At 42.3% G+C, this 22820-nt stretch overlaps 2 protein-coding genes and 1 long non-coding RNA gene across 3 annotated transcripts in view; all 3 read right to left on the reverse strand.

The window, feature by feature from the left end:
- Positions 1-1113: 1113 nt before the first annotated feature.
- On the reverse strand, positions 1114-4494 carry LOC108415562 (CARD- and ANK-containing Inflammasome Adaptor Protein). The gene is made up of 2 exons (XM_017688610.2): positions 3094-4494; positions 1114-2096 (listed from the first exon to the last, which is right to left on the reverse strand). The coding sequence occupies exons 1-2, from the start codon at positions 4492-4494 to the stop codon at positions 1245-1247; spliced, it is 2253 nt and encodes a 750-aa protein (XP_017544099.1). The 3' UTR covers positions 1114-1244.
- A 3082-nt stretch (positions 4495-7576) lies between these two features.
- Positions 7577-9773, reverse strand: jun (Jun proto-oncogene, AP-1 transcription factor subunit). Its single transcript, XM_017688616.2, has one exon. The coding sequence runs from the start codon at positions 9319-9321 to the stop codon at positions 8338-8340; it is 984 nt and encodes a 327-aa protein (XP_017544105.1). The 5' UTR covers positions 9322-9773; the 3' UTR covers positions 7577-8337.
- Positions 9774-19217: 9444 nt separating this feature from the next.
- Positions 19218-22820, reverse strand: part of LOC108415603 — a 50797-nt gene continuing 47194 nt past the window's right edge. The window contains exon 3 of the long non-coding RNA XR_001857036.2: positions 19218-19344. This is a non-coding gene — a long non-coding RNA (uncharacterized LOC108415603). The remainder of the gene's footprint in view (positions 19345-22820) is intronic.

Genomic DNA, 22820 nt, shown 5'->3' on the forward strand with positions numbered 1-22820 from the left:
AAGACCAGGTTGAGAAACAGTGACTTAAAGGTTAATGTCACTGTTCTTTCAGCACTGCTGCATGATGAAACGCTTAAGATGTAAACAAAGCCATTCAGAGTGGTTTGATGTGAAATGCTTCATTCTAGAAATACTTTGAGAGTCAGAATTGTTCACCTCATGGTTGGTAGGAACCAGGTGTCTGAAGAGTTTGGGCTAATTCAAAGCGAGTTTTTACATAAATCGTTACAAATATGCTTTTTGGTGCCTGAAATGCTGCTTTGGCATCACTGAGAGAGGGTTTGGGCCTTTTGTTAAAAAAATACATTCATAGTGGAGGAGTACATGCAGGGTGCTATAAGGCAAAATAGTGCCCAACGTTGATTTTGATTTTGAAAATTGATTTTTTTTTCAAGATTTGCCACTATTTCACTATTATCAACGCAACAAATTAAAACTCATAAGGCACGTGCTGATTCATGGGTTGTTCTGGACAGTAAGTAAAATGACTATGTTTGAACTGTAGACATTGCAAATCCTGGTACCTGTTACCATCACTGTAAAGAATCGTTTAGTTTCTCTGAAATATACAATTTCACACTGAACCACTCTGAATTACTTTGTTTACATCTCAACAAAGTAGGTAGAGATGTTTAAAAATAAGCGTAATTCCCTTTTAATACTTGAAAACATCTTGTGCAATCAGTAGGATGAACGTTTAGTGACAGCAGTCTACAGACATAGGTTATTTCCAACTTTTACGTCTGCATCTGTCTCGGTCTGACCAGAGACTCTTCATAGGAAAACTTAGTGGGAGTGTTTTATTCAGTGAGAATACTTACCAGTTTAGTTTATTAGTTTAATCCTATTGTCCACCACTAGTAATCAATATTGCAGCTTAAGTCCATCTCAGTGATCAATGTTGTAGCTGTAATCCACTTCACTAATTTTGTTAATAATGCTTTTTTTTCTTTTCTTTTATCTTTTACTTCTTTTGGTTTAGTTCAGCCGTACTATTTAAGAAACATAATATTTGTGTGACACCTAGTGACGAGATTGTGTCAGTGTAACTTTAGTTTGAAGATTGAATTTACTTTTCATTATCCATATTATACATGTTCATCAAAACTGCCACATTTATGGTCTAAATGTATATTATCACAATATATTTTATAACAAAATAATAAATCAACACAGCCCACACTCCAGCTGCCTTAAAATATGTGAGATATGCACTGACTATAGAGTTGTAATCATCTCTTTTTTCATTTGATGAGAAACATCTTCTTCTTTAGCAGTGTAGCAATGCTCTGATGGTTCAGAGTGTCCTCAGTCTCCGCTACCTGCAGGGCTGTTTTCTTCACATTGTTAGTAGCTTGCAGGTTTGCTCTCTGGCCCTGAGTCCAGTTTACCAATCTCTGCACGGTGCCTAGATGCCCTGCGCGACAGGCCGAATGCAATGGCGTGTCTTTGTTGTTGTCGATGGCGTTGATCTTGGCTTGTTTCTCTAGCAGCAGATCCACCAGGAGCTCCTGCCCATGCTCTGCAGCTAAATGTAGAGGTGTCCTCCTCCATACATTCCTATCATCCACGTTCTTAATTCTCCCAGAGGCTAGGAGAGCAGCAGCCACGCTCTTGTGCCCATTTCGGGCAGCATAATGCAGAGCTGAACAGCCATCCATGTCTTTAGCTCCACATTTAGCTTTCCCAGCCAACAAGGTCGAGACAGCGTCGGTGTGCCCTGCCATCGCTGCCAGGTGTAATGGAGTCTTCCTCTCCTTCTCAGCATGGTTAGCATCGGCTCCAGCAAAGAGGAGGAGCTTTATGATGTTGGCCTCACCGTGATTTGCTGCCCAGTGTAGAGCTGTCCTGCCCTGTTTGTCCTGAGTATGGACATCTGCTCTTCCCTCCAACAGCTGGGCCACTGCCTCTGTATGTCCACTCTGGCTAGCAAGATGGAGAGCGGTCAGGCCATCCTGGGTGACAGAGTTGACTTGAGCCCCTTTGTGAAGCAGTAAGGCCATTAGAGTAGGCTGGTTGTGCAGGGCACTAAAATGCAAAGGTGTCTGGTCTTTGGGGCCAATGCTGTTGGGATCCAGGCCCTTATCCAGTAATATCTAGGCAAAAAAATTTTAGAAGCACCAGTGTTGGCGGGTTAATACATGCTTTACACTGTGTAACATACTCTTCTTACAGTGAAAGTGCTATTATTTCTACATGATTCTTTTTTTCTTTGAATATGGTCAAATGTCAACAGGATTACAGAAAGAGATTCATTCTGTAAAATGACAACAATAAATTGAAAATATTTTTTGTTAAGTTATAGTATTTCAACAAGAAATTTTCATTTAGTGTCATGTGAGGGGCATTGTTCATGATTATTATAAAACTCATATATATGTGTCACTTACACATACATAGACATATGAAAATCATGTTTTTTTCCCCAGTGGATATAGCTAGTGTATGCCTAAATGGCTGTGCTTGAAAGAATGCAAAAAACTGTACATTTAAGGGTTTTGACTGTAACTGTATATACAAACGTATGCTGGGATTTGCTAAAGATTTAAAGCACATACGCATTTCAATTCAGTCTAATTGAGCTTAAATATGCAAACCCATTTCCAAAAAAGTTGAGAGGCAGGTCAGTTTAGCACCTGGACTCAGTGTTTATGATTTCCAAAAAGAAATCATGAAAGATGAAAAGCAAGTTCAGAAATGTTATTCTTGAATTGTTGCACTATTTACACGTACAGTTTCACAGAGTGGTGAACTTTTCCTCATCTTTATTCTGAAAGACTCTCCGAGATGTTCTTTTTTATACTCATGTTACTGACCTATTGCTCATTAACCATCAGGTGTTTTTTTAGCATAACGTAACTTTGCTAGCCGTTTGTTGCCCCTGTCTCTACTTTTTTGGAACGTTGTTGACATCAAATTCAAATGGGTGAATTTCTCAATTTTAACATTTGATATGTTGTCTTATTATATTTTATTACAAAGGGTTTAAGTGATTTACACATCTTTGCATCTTCTTTTTATTTACATTTTGCACAGCGTTCCAACCTTTTTGGTAATGGGGTTGTAAATGCAATATTGAATTTGTCTACGCACCTGTGTTAGTGGCATACTGCCACTCTGAATGGCCAGATGAAGAGCAGAGGTCTGGTTAGGTAGCCTCTTATCTAACTGGGCTTTCTTAGAGACCAGTACTTTAAAGACTTCCACGTTCCTCAGCTCTGTGGCTAGGAGCAGTGGTGTGTAGCCCAGGTCATCGCACGCATTAACATCTGCTCCACTGTCGATGAGGGCAGCCACAACCCCATCCAGGTTTCTCTTTGTTGCTTTAAACAGAACAGACTTTATCTCATTTTGAGACATTGTGTTCTTGATGTTCTTCAGAAGCAGAGACAGCACTGACTTCCTGTTCAGGTCAAACGCTGCCTCCATAATTCCAGAATTCACCTGGGCACCTGCCTGAAGCAGCACAGCAGCTGTGTTCTCATTTCCACGGCTTATGGCATGAAATAATGGCGTTTTCCTTTGGCTGTCTTGGACGTCTACGGATGCTCCATTCCGCAGCAGAATGCCTGTCAGTTCCGAGTCATCCTCCACCGCAGCCATGTGCAGGAATGTAGTCTGGTTCTTGAAGCTTCTTGCTTCCTCCTCCACCAGGGCTCTGACAGTGTCCTCATGACCATTTTGTGCTGCTAGATGTTGGGGAGTTTTGGAGGCCTTGTCTTTGGCATGAATGTCTTCTCCAGCTCTAACAAGGGTGACTGCAGCAGCTGTGTGGCCAGCCTCTGCAGCCCTGTGTAGGGCAGTGCGACCTTGGTGGTCCCTCTGATCCAGTTTGGCTCCGTGACGGAGCAAAAAGTTTATAACCTGCACTTGACCGTGTTGTGCAGCAGTGTGTAGGAGGGTGTCAGAGGAACTTCTGTTGTTGATGTTCGTGCCTTTTAGAAGTTCCCGTAACAGGGATACATCACCTGTAGACACTGCTTTGAGAATGGCATTCGATGTGTCCTCTGGTTTCACAGAGTTTTTCTGTAATCTTAACATGGTGGGCACCTCAGACTTTCTTGATTTATACTTTACTGTCTCATTGAGAGGGTCGGTATTCTTGCTCTGTATGTTTTTCCTTTTCCCTTGTCCATCTTTCTCTAGAAGATACCCAATCAGTTGCCTTCGTGTGTCCTTAATGTTTTGGTTCAGCCCTCCTACGTAGGCCTTCATGGTCTGGTACAGATCAGGTTCGGCACTCTTCAGGCAGGGGTAAAAGAAGATTCGGCATGCCCGTTCTCCTCGCGATACCAGGATGCTGAGCATCCTGGAGTTCTTCTCGTCTTGTGCTGTGATGCTGGACACAAGAACTCTGCTTTCAGGTAGAAGGACTCCATTGGCGACGAGAAGGTCCAGCAAGTCCTCGGTGTTGGAGATGCCACCAACTAGCTCATTCTTCTTGGTCTGGATCACTTCGACAGCATAAGGATTGGTGAACTTTGTTGAACCCATGCTCCTTATTCTTAAAAAATGTCAAATCCACAGGAAATGCAGGAGTTAGCTGAAAATGTGTGGAGAGCTCTGAACATTTGTAGCCAAGAGCTGCTTAAAATGGCTCCTTATTTATAACCGAGCATTCAAATATCTCTTAGCAACCAGATAAGGAGGAAATGCCAGTTGCTGTTTTAAATGTGTTTTTTAAATAGTGTAACGTATTGGTTTGAAAAATCAGTGCTGTCATCTGAAAGATCATTTCACACAATGTTTACATGGGATTTTGTGATAGATATTTATGGAAAAATAGTTTTATTTTCTTGCTATTTAAAGCTCAGATAACCATCCTTATTCAAAGTGCCTAGTGCCAACGTAATCTGCTACATGACGACTGTAACCAAAACAAGCGTTTGTGTTTGTGTATAAGTAAGCCCATATATCTTCTCTCCATTCATTACAGCAGCATTTCAGTCCTGCAAATGTGAATTGAGCTTAACAGACAAATAGTATCTTACTTTATTTAAATAAATGCACATTCACCAGATACAATTTTCTGATTTCTGTTAGTATCCATGAAGTTTGTACTTTTAAAATATGAGAATTAGCCTGGTATTTCTTTTACTCTTTTCCCATACAAACAATGGCCTATTGTATTCAAATCGTGTGTTCTTGCTCAGTTGCTGTGCGCTGGAATGTGTCGGTGAGTTTGTATACGCTTTCACTGTGTTTAGCAGGTATTTTAGCCTTTTTTCGGAGCCTGTATGTCCAAATATCACAGCGACAGTTCGGCAAAGTTGCTGAAGGAGAACAGAACCCATGTTCTAGCTGTGCTTCTCCTCGTCTTCAGTCTCAGGACGCTCGGGAACTCGGGAGCAGGAGGATTAGTCCGAGGACTTCCACTTCCCGTAAGCCACGCCCACTCCGTGGCCGGTGACGTAGATCTTCCGAGGTTGTGTTACCTTACATGGTCATGTAGGTGCCGTTTTTCCGGTATGATGTCACCCTTTGCCAAGTTTGGACAGCAAAGCGCCATAAATGTTGTATGATATGATGTATTAAACCAGCATTGCTGTCCTGAGTACAATCTGGGAGCTAATTCAGTTCGTTTGATGGGTAGAAACAGCTCGAACAAATCAAAATGTGCTCTTAAAGGCGCTTTTATTATTATTTTTGTCTAGTCTTTTGTTTTTGTCTAAACTAATCGCTGATGATCAGCGATTCAAAGAACCTGGTTGTAGGAACTGCTGGACTGCTGCCACGGCTGTTATTTAATGTTTAATATCCAAATCAGTGCTTTAAAACACCATTTAAAGGCCTCGGCGAAGGAAAATAATACAGTTTCCACCGAACAGCAGAGCACACAGACGGAAACACGGCCTGCATGGAGGTCTGTGTTTTATTATAGTGATAGACTGATGGAAGCTCCGCTGTCTGCTCGTTCCTTTCCTAGTCTTTTCGGCGTGATTGACTTTATTAGTTCTTATCCCTTCATCAGTGTCAGTTTCGGACCACGGCGTCTCTGCTGGCTGGATGTTTTAGTCTTAGTAACTAATGCCGCTCTAACAGTCTCTGGAGATGTTTATTACACAGTTTATGACTTTAATTCATTAAGGTCTATTTTAAAACTGTGTGTGCTTTCTTAGCGATGAGCGCGCGTGCGGCTGTCCGGTCACAGCAGCGCGAGGTCAGCCGAGGCTGGTCTGAACGGCAGCCCAGCTGTCCGGTCTGAAGTGAGAAATGTTCAGGACGGTGTTTAACAGCCCAGTAGCGGCGCTCCGACACACCTGATTCAGCCCCTCAGCTCCGCGGGAGCGGCTGTGCTGAGACGGGATGACTGAACTGTCAGGACAGGATTTACTCCAGCGCCAAACTCCGGGACTTACCAAAGAGCAGTGGCGCCCTCTAGTGGCGCCAAAGCGTTCTTGATGAAAATGCCCGTTTCAGAAACCAGCTTGTGTGGAGCTGTTGTTCTTCTGGAGGGCCTTTGTCCAAGGCCCGTTTTACAGCTCGGAGCTTCACCATTATTATTATATTCACTGACGAAATGTGATCAGTTATAATTACACTGTGGTGTCTTTCATCTGATGTGATCAGAAAGGAGATTCTGAAATAAATGACTGGCACAGAACTGGCTGTGCAGTACACTGCTCACAAGTTAATGTGTTTCTTTTTCATGTTCAATAATGCCTTTGTTTATTTAATGTCATGTATTTATTTAGCTTGCCGCCCTTCCTGGACACTGGCCATGTTTTTTTTTTTTCATTTTTTAAAATTTGAATTTGTATTTTAATTTCATTCATTTAGGAGCTGCTATTCGTGGCTGCTGGCCATGTGTTTCTCATTGTTTTTGAATTATTTTCTTATTTTATTTTTAAATTTAACACAGCGGCCGGGTCTTCTGGCTACGTGTTTTTTTTTATTATTATTTTCTCATTTCATTTATTTAGCAGACTATCTGCCATTCGTGGCTACTGGCCAAGTATTTTTATTTTATTTCTTATTTTCTTATTTATTCAGCTTACAAGCTGCCATTTGTGGCTACTGGCCAAGTTCAAACGTGAACACTTCTGAATATCAGGCTGAAACTGGTGAATGATTTAATGGGTTTTTAAAGGCTGCTGTTTTGTAGGTACAGTCAGCCAATGGACAGTGGCTAAGCGGTTCAAATACTAAACGTAGCCTACAGTATTTATCAAGCCTAACACCATATTACGAATCTGTAACTACAAGCAAAAGCCTTGAGTAAATAAGCAGTGAGAGATGCAGGTGTCATGGTGGTGTGAAGGTGTATTTTAATATACATATAAAACCTTATTGTTGTATTGCTTGTTGAGATCGAGAGTTGTGGGGCACTTTGTCGGGACTTTTGCTATATGATTATCAGCTATAATAATGTGCTGTAATGTAACTGATGTATGTTGGTCTCAGTTGTAAACCAGAGTCTCTTGTGGGAGCTGTGTACGTTTGGTTGCTGGAGAAGAGCTTGACAAACCTGATCACCCAAAGCTGTGTGTGTAATGCAGTGTTAGTCAACAGTGGCTCTGAAAACAAGTTGGGACACGTTGGTCCTCGCAGCTCCACAGACACAACAGACGCACGGTTTTCGTTCGACATCCTTTATTACAGTTCATAAATATTCGATTAGTTTCTGATCAGCTCAGAAAACAAACATAAAAAATTACGTAGCACTTTTATTACAAATGGTAAACTTAAGTACTCCCTGTTGATCTTATTTACAAATAACAATGAGTGAAACCTCATTAAGAAACTTTTTAGAAAAGAAACCGTCGAAAGCTTGACTAACTCAAATAACGTCGATTCGATTCAAAAGAACAAAAAGGACATGGCAACTCAGAAGTCAGGTAGCTTTTATCAAAGTGTTTTTTTTCTCTCTTTTTAAACTTTATGGGACGCAACTTCCTGCTGTGGCGCGCCAACACGGGCCGCCGAAGTTCTGGCGCAGTTCTCTCTCTCTCTCTCTCTCTCCCTCTCTCTCTCTCTCTAATACTGGGTGCTCCTGTAGGCTTAGGTCCATGCACAACTTGGTCAGAGTGAACAAGGATGAGTCTCTTTCGTCATTAGAAAAAGAAATGAAAAAGGAAATAAAAGTCAAAGGTAACAGAAGTGAGTCTTTCATGCTGTCTGGTGCTGTGGACTCAGGTCCGTGGAGCTCTGTAAACTCCATATCTGGACGTCCTTTGCACGGCACGCGGCCACACAGTGTCCCGGGACAGTCCCGGTGGACTTTTACGGCTTCACCGGCCTCTGTCGCCACAGGCTCCGGTGCTCAGCCCCTTTTACACAAGCGTGTCCTTTCAGCCCGTTTGTCCCTCCTTCCCTCGGCGCCCTCGCGCAGCCGCTTCAGAAGGTCTGCAGCTGCTGCGTCAACATCAGCTGGCAGCCGCTGTTCACGTGGTTCATGACTTTCTGCTTGAGCTGGGCCACCTGCTCGCGCAGCATGTTGGCCGTGGACGCGAGCTCCGAGTTCTGCGACTTGAGCGTCTTCACCTTGTCCTCCAGGCGCGAGATGCGCTCCAGCTTCCTCTTGCGGCACTTGGACGCGGCGATGCGGTTACGCATGCGCTTGCGCTCGGCCTTGATGCGCTCCTGGCTCTCCATGTCTATGGGCGACAGCGGCGGGGTCTCGCCGGGCATCTCGGGCACCGTCTGCGGCTCCTCCTTCAGCGATTGCAGCCGCGGGTGCTGGACGGGCAGTGACTGTGGCTGTGGCGGCTGCTGCTGCTGAGGCGGCGGCGGCGCCAGTGTTGGAGGTGCCGTGGTGGTGTAGCTGACGGCCGGGAAGCCCGAGGCTGCGCTGCTGCTGTTGACCGGGTTGAACGTGTTGAGGTCCGCGTAGACCGGCGGGTCCGCCCGCGCGGCGGAGCTGTAGGCTACCGAGGCCGGCGCTGCCATGGAGCTGTTGACCGTGGTGTTGGTCTGCGGGGGCGCGGGGACCCCGGGCACCCCGGGCATGTGCTGGTGGTGCAGCTCGGCCAGGGCCCGCACGAAGCCCTCAGCGAAGCCCTCCTGCTCGTCCGTGACGTTCTTGGGGTACAGGAACTGGGTGGGGGTGGGCGTGGTGGTGATCAGGCCGTTGCTGGACTGGATGATGAGCCGCTCGAGCTCGGGAGAGGCCAGCTTGAGCAAGCCCACGTCTGGCGACGTGAGGATGTCGTTCGCCTTGGCCCGCAGGTGCGGCTTGAGCGTGCCGGCCGGGTCCGTGAGGTTCAGCGTCATGCTGTGCTTCATGGCTTTGGGGTTGTATCCGAAAGCGGCGGCGTCGGGTTGCGAGAAAGCGCCGCTCAGGGAGTCGTCGTAGAAAGTAGTTTCCATCTTGGTCGACATAGAAGGAGAAACCCAAACTTTTCGAGTCGACGGGTCGTTTCACTCACTCAGTGAGCGGCGAGCGGCAGCGATCACACCACACCCGGGTCTAACTGCCCGTCTCTCAGCTGACTTTCCGACTCAGAAAGTTAAAAAAAGAACCACTTATCTTCGCGAAACGTCTCTCGGAGAAAGTACGAAGACGAGCAGTCACTTTCAGAAGTTCAGCCTCGTCCGCTCACTGCTTGTCCCGCAAGAGAGAAAGTTTCGGGAAAGTTACCGAGACGGTCGAAACCGATGCCGAAACCCTCTGCCGCTGTCGGGCTGTTGAGAGGGCGACACGGAAAGCGTCGACGCTCAGACTCGGTGCTCGTGTTGTTTTGGTGTTTTTAGACCTGCTCCGCGGCGCCGTGTCTCCGTCTCTCTCCCGTGTGTGCTATGAGCTCCTCCGCCGTGCTCTCCAACCTTATCAGCCGCTGCCGCCACACTAAAAATAGGGCCCTGATGGTGATGTCATGCCCGCGGCCTCTGATTGGCTGGATGCGGCAGCGGGGGGCGGTCCTCGGCGCTCCGATAAGGCGCGTTGCCTAGACGACCACCAGAAGATTCTTTCTGCGCGCGGAGGCTCACGGGATGAGGTAATGTTGCGAGTGGACGGGCGCGCGCTGCATTGTGGGATGACGTATTGTTTTTGAATATCTGGTTACGCGCTTTAGCTGCTCCAGTCTGGCGGCGGGACGCGGGAGAGCGGCTCTGTGGGGCTGAGGATGTGAGGGGCAGTGTTTTCTGCCGCGTTTGTGGCTCCCAGAGCGCCTGTTGTGAGAAGGTAAACCGCGGCTAAGGCTGCCAGGTAGAAATGCTTACTGTGAATAGCCCCTTCACATTAACCAGAAGTTAGTAACGTTATCTTACTTCCTCGCTCAAAATAAAAATCTACGGTGATAAATAAAGTGTTTTAGAAGTTACATTTCTTTAGCTTTCATTTAGTTCGTTGTCTAATGGGCGCTTATTCCTGTCGGGACTATTTATCTTGAAAGCGCGCTTGAGGCAGCGGTTCTCTTCGTTGGCAGAGTGCTTCTACTCACGGTCCCTCTCAGCCAATAGGAGCCGGAGGGGGGCGTGTCCTGAGGTGGAGTGACAGAATGCCACAGTGCACGTCGGCCCCAGGGAGCCTCTCGAAAGTTCGTTCACCGAAGAAAAAAGGCAGCAGCCTTCACTACAAGCACCAACGAAACACTGATATATTAAACGTGGCCTTATTTTATGAGCGTATGTTCACACGAGCCTGTCGCTAGGGTCTGTGTGAGCTGTTTTGGTTTCTGTTATGTGTAAAAAGCAGGACGTTAACGGGAAAGAGCCCATGGACGCAAACTGACTCTTATCGGCGGCCTCTGGCCCATTTCACTCTGTGGCGCGCTGCTCAGCACTCACACCACGTCAGCATGACGTTGCACACAGGTTTCCTCATGGTACTCCTGAGTAGATGCAGACAAAACCATAAGCTGCCTTTTCATGTCTCACCCTTAATCTGTAGTTTTAAAACCAGTCATTATTTTAGGTTAGAGTTAAAAGTGGGCTAAAGGAAACAACAGGCCATTGTTGAACTTAAGGCTGAGAATTTGACTGTGTTCATTTGTCCTCATGATAGTGACCCAGTACACTGCTATATATGTGTGTATATATATATATATATATATATATGTGTGTGTGTGTGTGTGTGTGTGTGTATGTATAAAATGTACACACACGTTAGGGTTATAAGTTATTTATATTATTACATAAGTTATTTTAACAATTACACCTTCTTGACCTATCAGTTTAGCAATATTGCTTTTAAATCAATTATATAGAATTCCATGCATTACCAAAGTGCTTGTCCCAGCAGTCATGTGTAAAGGGTGAAAGTCATATTTTAAAGTAAAAAAGTTTTTCTGCAATTTTAACTGCATTAATCTACGCATGACTATGAAGTATATGAATTAAATGACATAAAGAAAACAAATGGCAAATAAATATTATAAAACATATAATGGAAGTTGTTGTCCCCAGGAGTTGTGTCACTGGTGTTACTGCGTGACAAAAAATCTTTTGTTTTTAAAAAATATGAAAAACCATCACTCGACTTCTTTTTACCTGTTTTCGTAGGACCTTTGAAGAAAAGCACATGGTGAGTCCACTGTGTCTTTTCAGTTATCCTCACCAATGAGGATCAGTAACACCAGTGACTCCTAAGGATATATAGAAAAGTGGACATGTCTGTAGAATTACACACACACACACACACACACACACACACACACACACACACACACACATATATATATATATATATATATATATATATATATATATATATATATATATATACACAGTATCTCACAAAAGTGAGTACACCCCTCACATTTCTGGAAATATTTTATTATATCTTATATTATATCTTTTCATGGGACGACACTATAGAAATGAAACTTGGATATAACAGTCAGTGTACAGCTCATATAGCAGTACAGATTTACTGTCCTCTGAAAAGAATTCAACACACAACCTTTAATGTCTAAATAGCTGGCAACACAAGTGAGTCCACCTCACAGTGAACATGTCCAAATTGTGCTCAAAGTGTCAATATTTTGTGTGACCACCATTATAATCTCGCACTGCCTTAACCCCCTTGGGCATGGCATTCACCAGAGCTGCCCAGGATGCTACTGGAATCCTCTTCCACACCACCATGATCACATCACAGAGCCGGGGGATGTTACACACCTTGCACTGCTCCTCCTTCCTCTTGAGGATGCCCCACAGGTGCTCAATTGGGTTTAGGTCTGGAAACATACTTGGCCAGTCCATCACCTTTACCTTCAGCAAGGCAGTTCTCATCTTAGAGGGGTCATTATTGAGTTGGAAAACTGCCATGCAGCGCAAGGGAGTGGATCATGCTCTGCTTCAGAATGTCACAGTACATGGAGGAATTCATGTTTCCCTCAATGAACCGCAGCACCCCAGTGCCGGCAGCACTCATGCAATTCCAGACAATGATGCTACCACCACCATGCTTGACTGTAGGCAAGAGACAGTTCTCTTTGTACTCCCCACCAGGGTGCCACCACACATGCTGGACACCATCTGAGCCAAACAAGTTCATCTTGGTCTTGTCAGACCACAGGACATGGTTCCAGTAATCCATGTTCTTGGACTGCTTGTCTTCAGCAAACTGTTTGCAGGGTTTCTTGTGCGTCAGCTTCAGAAGAGACTTCCTTCTGGGATGACGGCCATGCAGACTGAGTTGATGCATTGTGTGGCATATGGTCTGAGCACTGACAGGCTGCCTCCCACTTCTTCAACCTCTGCAGCAATGCTGGCAGCACTCATGCGTCTATTTTTTTGTAGCCAACCTCTGGATGTGACACTGAACATGTGGACTCAACTTCTTTGGTCGACCCTGGCGAGGCCTTTTCAGAGTGGAACCTGTCCTGGAGAACTACTATATGACCTTGGCCACCGTGTTACAGCTCTGTTTCAGGGTATTAGCAATCTTCTTATAGCCTAGGCCATCTTTGTGGAGAGCAACAATTCTATTTCTCACATCCTCAGAGAGTTCTTAGCCATGAGGTGCCATGTTGAATATCCAGTAGCCAGTATGAGAGAATTGTACCCAAAACACCAAATTTAACAGCCCTGCTCCCCATTCACACCTGCAGTCTAGTGAGTCACCTGAAACCAGGGAGGGACAACGACACAAGTGGGCACAATTTGGACATGTTCACTGTGAGGTGTACTTATTTGTGCTGCCAGCTATTTGGACATTAATGGCTGTGTGTTGTTATTTTCAGAGGACAGTAAATCTACACTGCTATACAAGCAGTACACTGACTACTTTATATATATACTATTATATATAATAAAATATTTCCAGAAATGTGAGGGGTGTACTCACTTTTGTGAGAGCCTATCCCAACAGTCAGTGGGCAGCAGGCAGGGAACACCCTGGACAGGTAGTGCCATATATTAAACATGCTTTAATAATAGTAGTTAGTAATAATAATGATAATAAAACTTACAATTACATTTATTTTTACTCCATATTTTACAAACAGCATTGCACGTAATCCAGTTAAACAGGTCTGATTAAGCATATTATGCTATGAAACAATGATATTGCAGTTGGTCAGTGTTCTTTTGGTACTGACATTATACACAATGTGCTCAGAAAAGGGTGCTGGGACAATATATCACTATATATATATCCACTGTTTACAGTTACCGCAGTACTACTACTAAATCTTAAGATTAGCTTACAGTCAATTCAAACATTTCCCATTTTGCATTAGCTCAGCGGCTGTACATAGCTTTTCTGTTTCTTAACATTAGCAGCAGAAATGTGGGCCAAACACATCTCCCAGCTCTTTTCTCCAAAAGGCCTTGTGCTGAAACAAAAGTAGTGGATAAATTTTACTACAATAAGAAAGTATGTTAAAGATTCTAAAACGGAGATGCTGCCATGTTGCTCCCACATAATCTTTTCCTGTTATGATGCAGCCTTGGGGAAGGGGTTAATCATTTTTGCATGTAGGTTGGATTTAGGCCTGAATCTGCTGAAATGCTGAATGGAAAATATTTAGTGTGCAGCCCTTTTAGTTGCTCAGATTAGTATTGATAAAGCGTCAAGATGGAAGTTATTTCCTTTTTTTTTCTAAGCATAAAGAAGAAAAGAAATGAAAAGAAGGACGAAGCGGTAACAGCTCTGTGCTCTGCTGGGGGCTGTTGGCAGACTAGCAGCTGCCAATCAGAGGATTATCTTTGCTATGTTTAGTTGATTTTCACATTGCTCTGGATTCTGCCCTCAGGTTTGGGACCCTCATGCAAGAGCGAAGCTTTTCCAAAACATGCCTGTATCTGTATGTCTTTGATTGCCTGTTGATGAAGATTAGAATGAAAGTAGGCTCTAAAATCCACTCGTTTGTGGCTTTGTGGTTGGCTGGGCTTGTCAGGACAACATTTGGAAAAGGGGTGTGTGTTTGTGTGTGTAGACTTGCAGTCATTCATTGTGTTTGCTTACAGAGACATTCTAGCCTAAACTAGTATTTAATATATTTTGTAATATGTTGTATGACAGTGTTTAATGCTTCAGCTCCATCATATTGACAGAGTTCATGATTTTCTCACCTGTCACCTGCTACAATACCCAGTACAGTACATTTATGGCATTTGGCATACACTCTTATCCAGAGTGACTTACAATTCAATCTTTTTTTTTTTTTTTACATAGAAGGTGGTGTTAGGAGTCTTGCCCAAGGACTCTTATTGGTATAGTGTAGGGTGCTTATCCAGATGGGGGATTGAATCCCAGTCTCAAGCATAGAAGGCAGAGGTGTTACCCACTACACTATACCAACCAATGCAGATATGACGTTTGAATTCCTAGCAGTGATGTTAGCTACCTGTCTTCCCTCTGAATTAGCTAGCTTCCACCTTCAAGATACATCATTTCTTAGTCTGTAAAGCTGCACTTTGTAAATTTGCGGATTAACCTGAACTGCTCTTTTTTATAACTGAGGGGGGAAATATGGATATGTTACCTGCTTCATCACAGATAATTCATAGCTAACTAACATTACTGTTCATATGACTGCTGTGCCCATTAGTTATGTAAGCCTCCACTCAGTCAGATATCTATTTCGGCAGTGTTGGCCTAGTATATTTTAATATTGGTTACGTTCATGAAAGGAGACAGCCGGTAGGACTGAACTGAACATAATAATGGCTAGCCTTTATCGAACAACAGAGAACAAAAAAGTCACTATTAGCAAAGTAATTAGCTAAAATTAGTGGCTCAGCTAGTTAACGTTAACTACGCAGATAAAACTACTTCACATTTACAAGAACACATTGCATGATGTTACAAGGATAACAATAAATTAGACATCAGTAATACTCTGATACATCAGAGTAGCTAGTAAACAACTAATGCAACTTATCTGTCCAGCAATAAAAAAAGAGTCCATTCAGGTCACGGAGCTGTTTCCACCTCTGAAAAGCCAAGCCATTGTTGATTCTGGTCTTAACTTGAGCTCTGTTGCTCTTCGTTTTAGCTTGCCGGCTCACTTGAGTTTTACGACTTTTGAATTGATATTCTAGAGTCTACAGGGAGATTCGCAGCAGTTCTTTCAGTTTTAAAAAGTAAATCTTACATAGTGCAGCTTTAAACTGAAAATTCCACAGCATCACCACTGTAGGAGTACGGTAGGCATGTTTACAGCAGACGTAGATGTGGTTACATGTTTAATTCTGGCCAGACTGACCATTTAGGGTCTCAATCATCAAAGGCACAGAAACAGTAACTCTCAGAAATCTCAGAAAGCTATACTTTTCAGAGTTTGTTGCTGTGGTGGAAACCGATCTGTTTAGTACCTTTAGTTTGGGAACCTTGTACTGTATTCTGTAGTAGCTGTTTTTTAAAGGTGCATTGACTCCACACTGTCTTGACTCCAGGCCTTTTATTTCATTCTTTATTTTAAAAGGTTAGGATGGGAAAAGGTACAAATGTACACCTTCCCCTGGGAAAGCGAGGGTGGTGTAACTTTAAAACGGTACACAATTGGATCATAAGAACCATGTTGTGCCTTTGAGGATACATTTACATTCTTTGTGCCTTTGTACATTGATAACAATAATACCTCCAGCCTTCTAAGGGTTAATGCGTCACACATCTTTATAGCCAACTTGTTTTGTACTACTGTCCATTTTAGATGCATTTCTACTGGCCTTGTGTGTGTATAAAGGTCAGATGATGTTTATGGCCATATGATCTGTGAGACAAAGGTCAATTGCAAGAGCAGCGTCCTCTTATCCTGCATCCTCTTTCAGTGTAGCACAATGCTTTCCCTGGGACAGAAACTGGAATGTCCAGTACCAGTTCAGCATGGAAACTGAGACTTCTCTGTTTTGAAGTAGCTGTTTTTCTTGTTGTTTGTTTTGTTTTTTGTTTTTTTGTTTTGTGTCCAATACTGTGAAGAGTTTGTGAAAAGGGACGAACTTCCTAGCATGGCTTTTTTTTTCTGGGGAAAAATGTTTCCGATATCTCTCATTATACTAAAAAAAGACTGCCTGTTTGTTTATATTGAACAAAGTTTGCCCTGTGATGGAATAGTAATATAATAATATAGTAATATAATATAATAGTATAATGTTGGTTTGACATGAATAGCTCATGATACATCATAATTAACTTAAGGCATAAATCTCGAATATGGCTGGAATTGAAATATGGATTTTATACATCTTCAATCAGGGCTACTCAACAAAAATGACCGGTCCACTGACATTTCTTGCTTAGAAAGGTCAGTATAAAATAAACATAAGCGAATGTCAACGAGGGTTATCTTGTCTTATTTATGCTAGTAATAAATTAAGACATCAAATATATTTTAAAAAATTGAGCATATTACTATAATCTAACAACCATTTTAAAAACATATTGCCATTGATAATTATTTGTAAAATAAATAAGTAAATAGGCAAATAGACAATCTTTTTGGAAGAAAAAACTTTAAAATAACTAAATATTTGCCCACACAAAATTCCTTTCTTTTCATAAGACAAACAATGAATTAAAAAAGAAACAAAATGAATATAAACAATAATAAAGACTGTTTTCAAGCTTTTCCACTTTTTTAGTAAGCAAAAATTGAAGTGATTTATTTTGCATTGCGCTTCTCATTTCAACTTTCAAAAAGGCGCCATGGACTTTGAGACACATCGGTTTTGAACTTGGAACATGGAGGAAAATGCATAGTTTTGTTTTTTAAACCTTTTTTTTCCATTGTCAGCTTTTTTTTAACAAGCCATGTTGCTTAATGGTCAGACTAGGAATAGTAAATAATAGAGATTGTGGGTAAAACACAGCAGCAGTGTCCAATTCTTTTTTATAATGACTTATAAAATGTCTTAATGTCTTAAGCAGGTTTTACCATATTTATCTATTAATAATGATTTAGGCTGTTTATTTCTAAAAAAAGCACAAGACTAAAATAGATTTTCAGCAGCAAATCTCTATTAGACCTTCTGACAGTAATTCGGTCTCTGCTTAGTTATCCTTCTACGTATGGATGAGTTAATGGAATATAAACGTGTTAGCTGGGCGCTGGGTACGTTAACAATAAAATGACTGACAGCTATATATAGATGAGCCCATGAGGGGAAATCGTCATCTTTGGTCTGGCAGGATAAAGTGTAAGCGTGCCATGTTTACATTGTCCCAAGTTATACTCTTCAATGTCTGTGCCACCCTGCTAGAGTCTGGACCCCAGACTATACCCACCCAGCGGCAGCTCTCCTCACACCCATGGAAAAAGTCATTATTTATACATTTGTGTATACTGAACCCTTTAATAGGGCTGAAGTGCTAATATCAGGTATCTATAGCCGGTGCTACATGTTTGCTTTGACATGTGGCCTGCCGTTAGCTTAGGGGGACTCTAAGCATTTGGAGGTCCATCGCACTGGTGGTCCCCACGTCTGTGAGGAGGGTCCTGTGTAAATATGGCCCGTCAGCTCTCCTCAGAGACAGTGCTGGAGTAATTGCTGTTTTCTTCATGCTGAAACTGTGAAAACCCAACACGAAAAGGATTTAAGTGAATGCACACTTATGCAGTTTGCAGGGTGATTCATATTCATAAGGCTATGAGACTGTTTTTGTTGTTTCAAAAATATAAATGTGTCTTAGGTTTGTCCACCTGGGCCCGAGACCAAATTTAGTTGAAGTAGCAAGCACATTTGATGTTCCATCAGCCAAGAAAAAGCCCGTGATTTCTGCTTTGCTTAACTGTTTATGTTTTCTGTTCTGATGAAGGCCTTATAGGCTGAAATGTCTGTGTTTTTAATATTTACTATTGATATGGCCAGGTGGATAGCGGTGTATTTTCAGATATAATCCATACCCAACTTTATATTCAAGCGAGTTCTCCCATCTGCCTTTTGCTTTTCATATAAATGTGGTTATTTTCACAATATTTAGGCTTTGTTACAATGTTAATAACCTTGAGTATCTCACAAAATTTGCTTTTCTTTGGTGTTAATAAGGAGTTGCTTATGCCTTTGAAATGAGTTCCATTTTGCATAAATGTGTTTTTATCCGGACCATGAATTTTCTTCCTGTAGATCTGAGTGTAATTCAGCTGAAACGTATTTCAGATATACAGTACTTTAAAATCTTTAAAGTCTTTTGAACAGTATTTGAGTTTCTACTAATACAAACACTATATCACATTAGAATGAATGCAAGTGTGAACACAGTAAAACGTAACAAGAATTCCTGGTTTTTAAAGTAGTTGCTGTTTTTTGAGCTAGTTAGAAGGACACGGGCTTGGTTCTCCTTGGATTTCTCCTTGATGACCCCATCACATGTATTAAATTCCACCACCTAATTTAACATAAAGATGAACTGATCGGCCAATCCAGGAACTGGATCTCAACTTCACATAATCCTGACTGTAAGGAGAGATTTAGAAATGGTTTAATGAACACATTGACCTACATAATATCACCACTTATTGTATTAATCTTATTTATATTGATTCTAATGAGAACACATTTTTTTATCAGAAAAGAAATATTTACTGTTCAGGTAAAAAGACTTTTAAATCTAATGTTCCTAAAGTGCCTAAAACCTTTGCACAGTACTGTACTCAGTGTACAGTGTATGTGCTGTACTGTTAGATATACTATATCATGTCCAATCACATGTCTCATGGCTCAGTTTATCAGAGTGTGTGAGGACAATAGTTCAGTGCTATTATCTCCTTTAATGCCAGTCTGTCTAAATTCTCATAAAAGCCTAATATGGTCCCAGGCTGGTGTCTGTGACTATAATAAGTGTGCTGTAGTTCATTGGCCTTCAGCCCAAGCTAAGAAATCACCTGGGCCCTAATGGAGGAGAGGGCAAAGGTCACTTAGTAATACTGTCATATCTGAGTCCATTGTCCGGGCGTGGTGGCTGTCTTAACTGCTGTCTCCAGACTTGGCCAGGAGTAAATCAGGACGCTGGCGCTGTCGTTGGACAGAGAGAGATAGAGATAGAGAGAGAGAACGTACCTGAGTGAGTGCTAGAAATGAGGAATAAAGAGTAGTTTTATGGATAAGTTTAATGTTGTGGGCATTTAGTGTTCAGTTCACAGATGGATGCTGTACCTCGCTGCTGTCGGAGCAAAACCTCATATCATAATTTTTGTCAGTTTTTGACATAATGAAAACGCATGTTGCTCTTTACATCGTATGTAAATTTCGTGAAAAATGGGCCTAAAGAAACTATGTAAAATTAGTCTGGTTCCATTGACTTACATTAAAAGTAAAGTAGGTTTTTTCCATCTCCTGTAAAGTTCTCATTTTGGAGATATGAGGTTTTCTTCCAACAACAGCGATATACATTTGTGTTTTTGTTCATTTTATATTCAGAGAAATGTAACTAGGTAAATTGGGAATTTAACTGAGCAGTTCTTGAGTTGTCATCGTTTTGGGTAATCTGTTTGGAATAGTGACTTCAAAAGAAGGGCTATTCTTATCTTTTGGGCTCTTCAGCAATATGTCCTCCATGTCTCCTTCTCTCATGCCTTCCATCATTCTGCTGTTCTCTCCTTCACTCATTCATATATTGTTTCATTCATTCACCTTTTCTGCTGTTTCATAACTCACACCTTGGAGACATAGATCGGGATGTTTGGATGCATGTTTGTTCACTGTAGTGAGTTTGAGCCAAGTAAAATATTGATAGTCTATCTCATTCCTCTATTCATAAAGCCTTTGAATTTTGAATTAAAGAGCAGGAAAGATTCATGAGCTGGGCGGAACATGAAGTAATGCAGCCCTCATTCATATTCCTGAACTTTAGGGACAAAATGACGACAAACTAGAGCAGGCCTCAAACATGGCCCCCACCACTGGAACAGTTACTTAATCATGAAGACACCCCTTACTGACCCGTGTTAGCACACAAGGAGGCCGAAGAACTCTTTGGAACTGACAAGATGCAATGGATCCATACCTATTTGACACCATTCTGAAGTTTTCATCCCATCTCTGAATTCAGAATGCCTGTGTTCAGAGATCCTGTTTTAAAAGGCTAATTTACAGCCCTGAGGTCAGACATATGGTGGGCAGAGGTCAGAAAGCTGGGGATGGATGTGTTTCTGAGCAGATTATTTGTTGTACTTCTTCATCAGGGACTGAGTAAATACTTTCACAGGGCCACAGCTGAACACTCCCAATGCCCACCGCCGAGCTGGCAGCCGCCAGAGACGCTAGCCGAGTCTTCCCGCTGAGCTAATGTGGTAATATGCTAACGGCTCTGCTCGGCCATATGTGCAAGAGGGGAGAGCATGGTTTGGGAAGTCGTTTGAGGCATGTTGTTATTTTGTGGATTCCAGGCCAGTGTGGTGAAGCCAAACATATCCTCTGCTTTTATGAAGGTTGGACTCCGTTACTCTGCTGCGCTCTTGTTTTGGTTTTTAGTGGTATCGCTGATAGATTAGTGAATATTTAAAAAAGGGGTTCTTATAGTGGCCTGTGTTTTTTTTAGATGAACTGGCGTGTGTAGTGTTGTGCAGAAAGACCACTTTTCATATACGTCAAGGCAAAATTGATCCTTTTTTAGCATCTGGGTAAAAACATCTACCTTGCAGAAAATCACACAAGTCTCAATATCTACATATAATATCAAATTTCTCAGTGTTTTGTGTAGCCGCCTTTTTCCTTTATAACAGGAATTCAGTTTTTCATAGAAATCTGCAGGAATTTTTTTCCACACTTATATGTAATCTTTTAAGGTGAAGGCAAATTTTCTACTTATCACAATCGAAGTTATCTTACGATCCAAGTAATCTCAGAACACATTGAGTGATGTTGAGGTCTGGATGCTGATGTAAACAGTGCATTGTTCTGAGAACACGAGCAACTACTTAATTTGATTTGCAAATCTTTTTCCTGTTTTCCACATCTTGACTGTCGCAGATCTTTTCAGACTCATAGCGCTGAGTTGTCATCTCTAAGGTGGCCAAAAACCCTGTGGTTTCTTTCAGATCTGAAGCAAGAGTCGAGCTTGCTTTTCTCATATCTTTCAAAGATGAAAGCTAGTACTGTTTATCTGATGGTGATAGTTTTATCGTCTACCAGGTCCTGCGTGGTTGTTAGGAGCCCCATTTTCCCTATAAATTTTAATCCGTTTTTGCACTCCAGTTTTGAAAAGTCTTGAAAAAATGTCTTCATAATTGTGAATTAGTGGCACAAAATAAATAAGTAAATGAAGGGGGGGGGGGGGTCTCCAGCTTTTGCACAGTACTCTAATAACTGCTCTCACAGTGTGGTGATGTTGTCTTAAAGGGTTTTTTCTTCCCTTGTTCATTTTTCCACCAGTCCCTCAGCAGCTGGGCAAAGCCAACACAAACGGGGGTGTGACCCATGCCCATTGTGTTTGTGCAGCACATAGACTCTTAAAGCAAAGAGAGAGATCACACACACACACACACACACACACACACACACACACACACACTGGCCCTGTACGACTATCCTTACTACGAGTACAGACAGGAAATCCGTTGCCTTGAAAACAGGTTTTTAGCAGAGCTCCATTGTGTTGCTCTGTTCTTTCCAGTGGAGCCCACTGGCACACGTGAGAGGGGTCAACTTCCTGAGCTTTCTCGCTGTCAACTCAAACACAAATAAAGAAACCTTCTCCTCTTGACTCATTCCATGAGTACTGAATTTAATAAGTTAGAGATACAGAACTTTGTAAGTGAAAATTGTGGGTGATCCAAAGTCATAATTTTTTTGTGGCTGTAAAACCTGCCATTAGCATGTTTGTTCAACATGGATGAGGCAACAGTGGAATGCTAATATCAAGTCATTTAGGCAGCACGTCCAGTGCAATAATCCATAGATCTATTACTATGACTTTCCTCACAATATGTATATAAATGTACCAGAGGTGGTATATGAAAAATGTATTCTAGCAACATTAGCCAGATTTCCATCCAGGTTCATCCATTCAAATTTAACCCTTGTGTGGTGTTGATGTATTTGATACTCAGTGGTCTGGTGGACCCACAGCATTATTAGTTTTTTAATTCAATACAGCCACAACAAATTATGCAACAACACCAGATGTTTAAAATATCACAAGTGTCCAGTGTAGGGTTCTCTTTTAGCAGCTGTAGTCAGTCAGCAGCCTTTCCATGTTGTCCACCCTCTCACACACACACACACACACACACCCACCCACACACACACCCACCCACCCACCCACACACACACACACACACCCACCCACCCACCCACACACACACACACACACACACACACACACACACACCCACCCACCCACACACACCTATATACAAAAACACACACACACAGAAACACACACTAACAGCAGGCCATTGTAGGAGGAGAACAGAAGGACACAGCACCTCCACAGTTATTCCCTGCAGGTTCACCCAACACCACGCGTAATATAAATGTGTAGGGAGTGT

This window comes from Pygocentrus nattereri, chromosome 4, assembly GCF_015220715.1.
Source record: "Pygocentrus nattereri isolate fPygNat1 chromosome 4, fPygNat1.pri, whole genome shotgun sequence".
NCBI lineage: Eukaryota > Metazoa > Chordata > Actinopteri > Characiformes > Serrasalmidae > Pygocentrus > Pygocentrus nattereri.

Bases quoted from the DNA above. Each gene is read 5' to 3' on its own strand.
- LOC108415562 (XM_017688610.2), bottom strand. From the start codon at position 4,494: ATGGGTTCAACAAAGTTCACCAATCCTTATGCTGTCGAAGTGATCCAG. The intron at 2,097-3,093 runs GTGCGTAGACAA...TTTTTTGCCTAG, and splicing joins GCAGTATGCCACTAACACAG to ATATTACTGGATAAGGGCCT.
- jun (XM_017688616.2), bottom strand. From the start codon at position 9,321: ATGTCGACCAAGATGGAAACTACTTTCTACGACGACTCCCTGAGCGGC.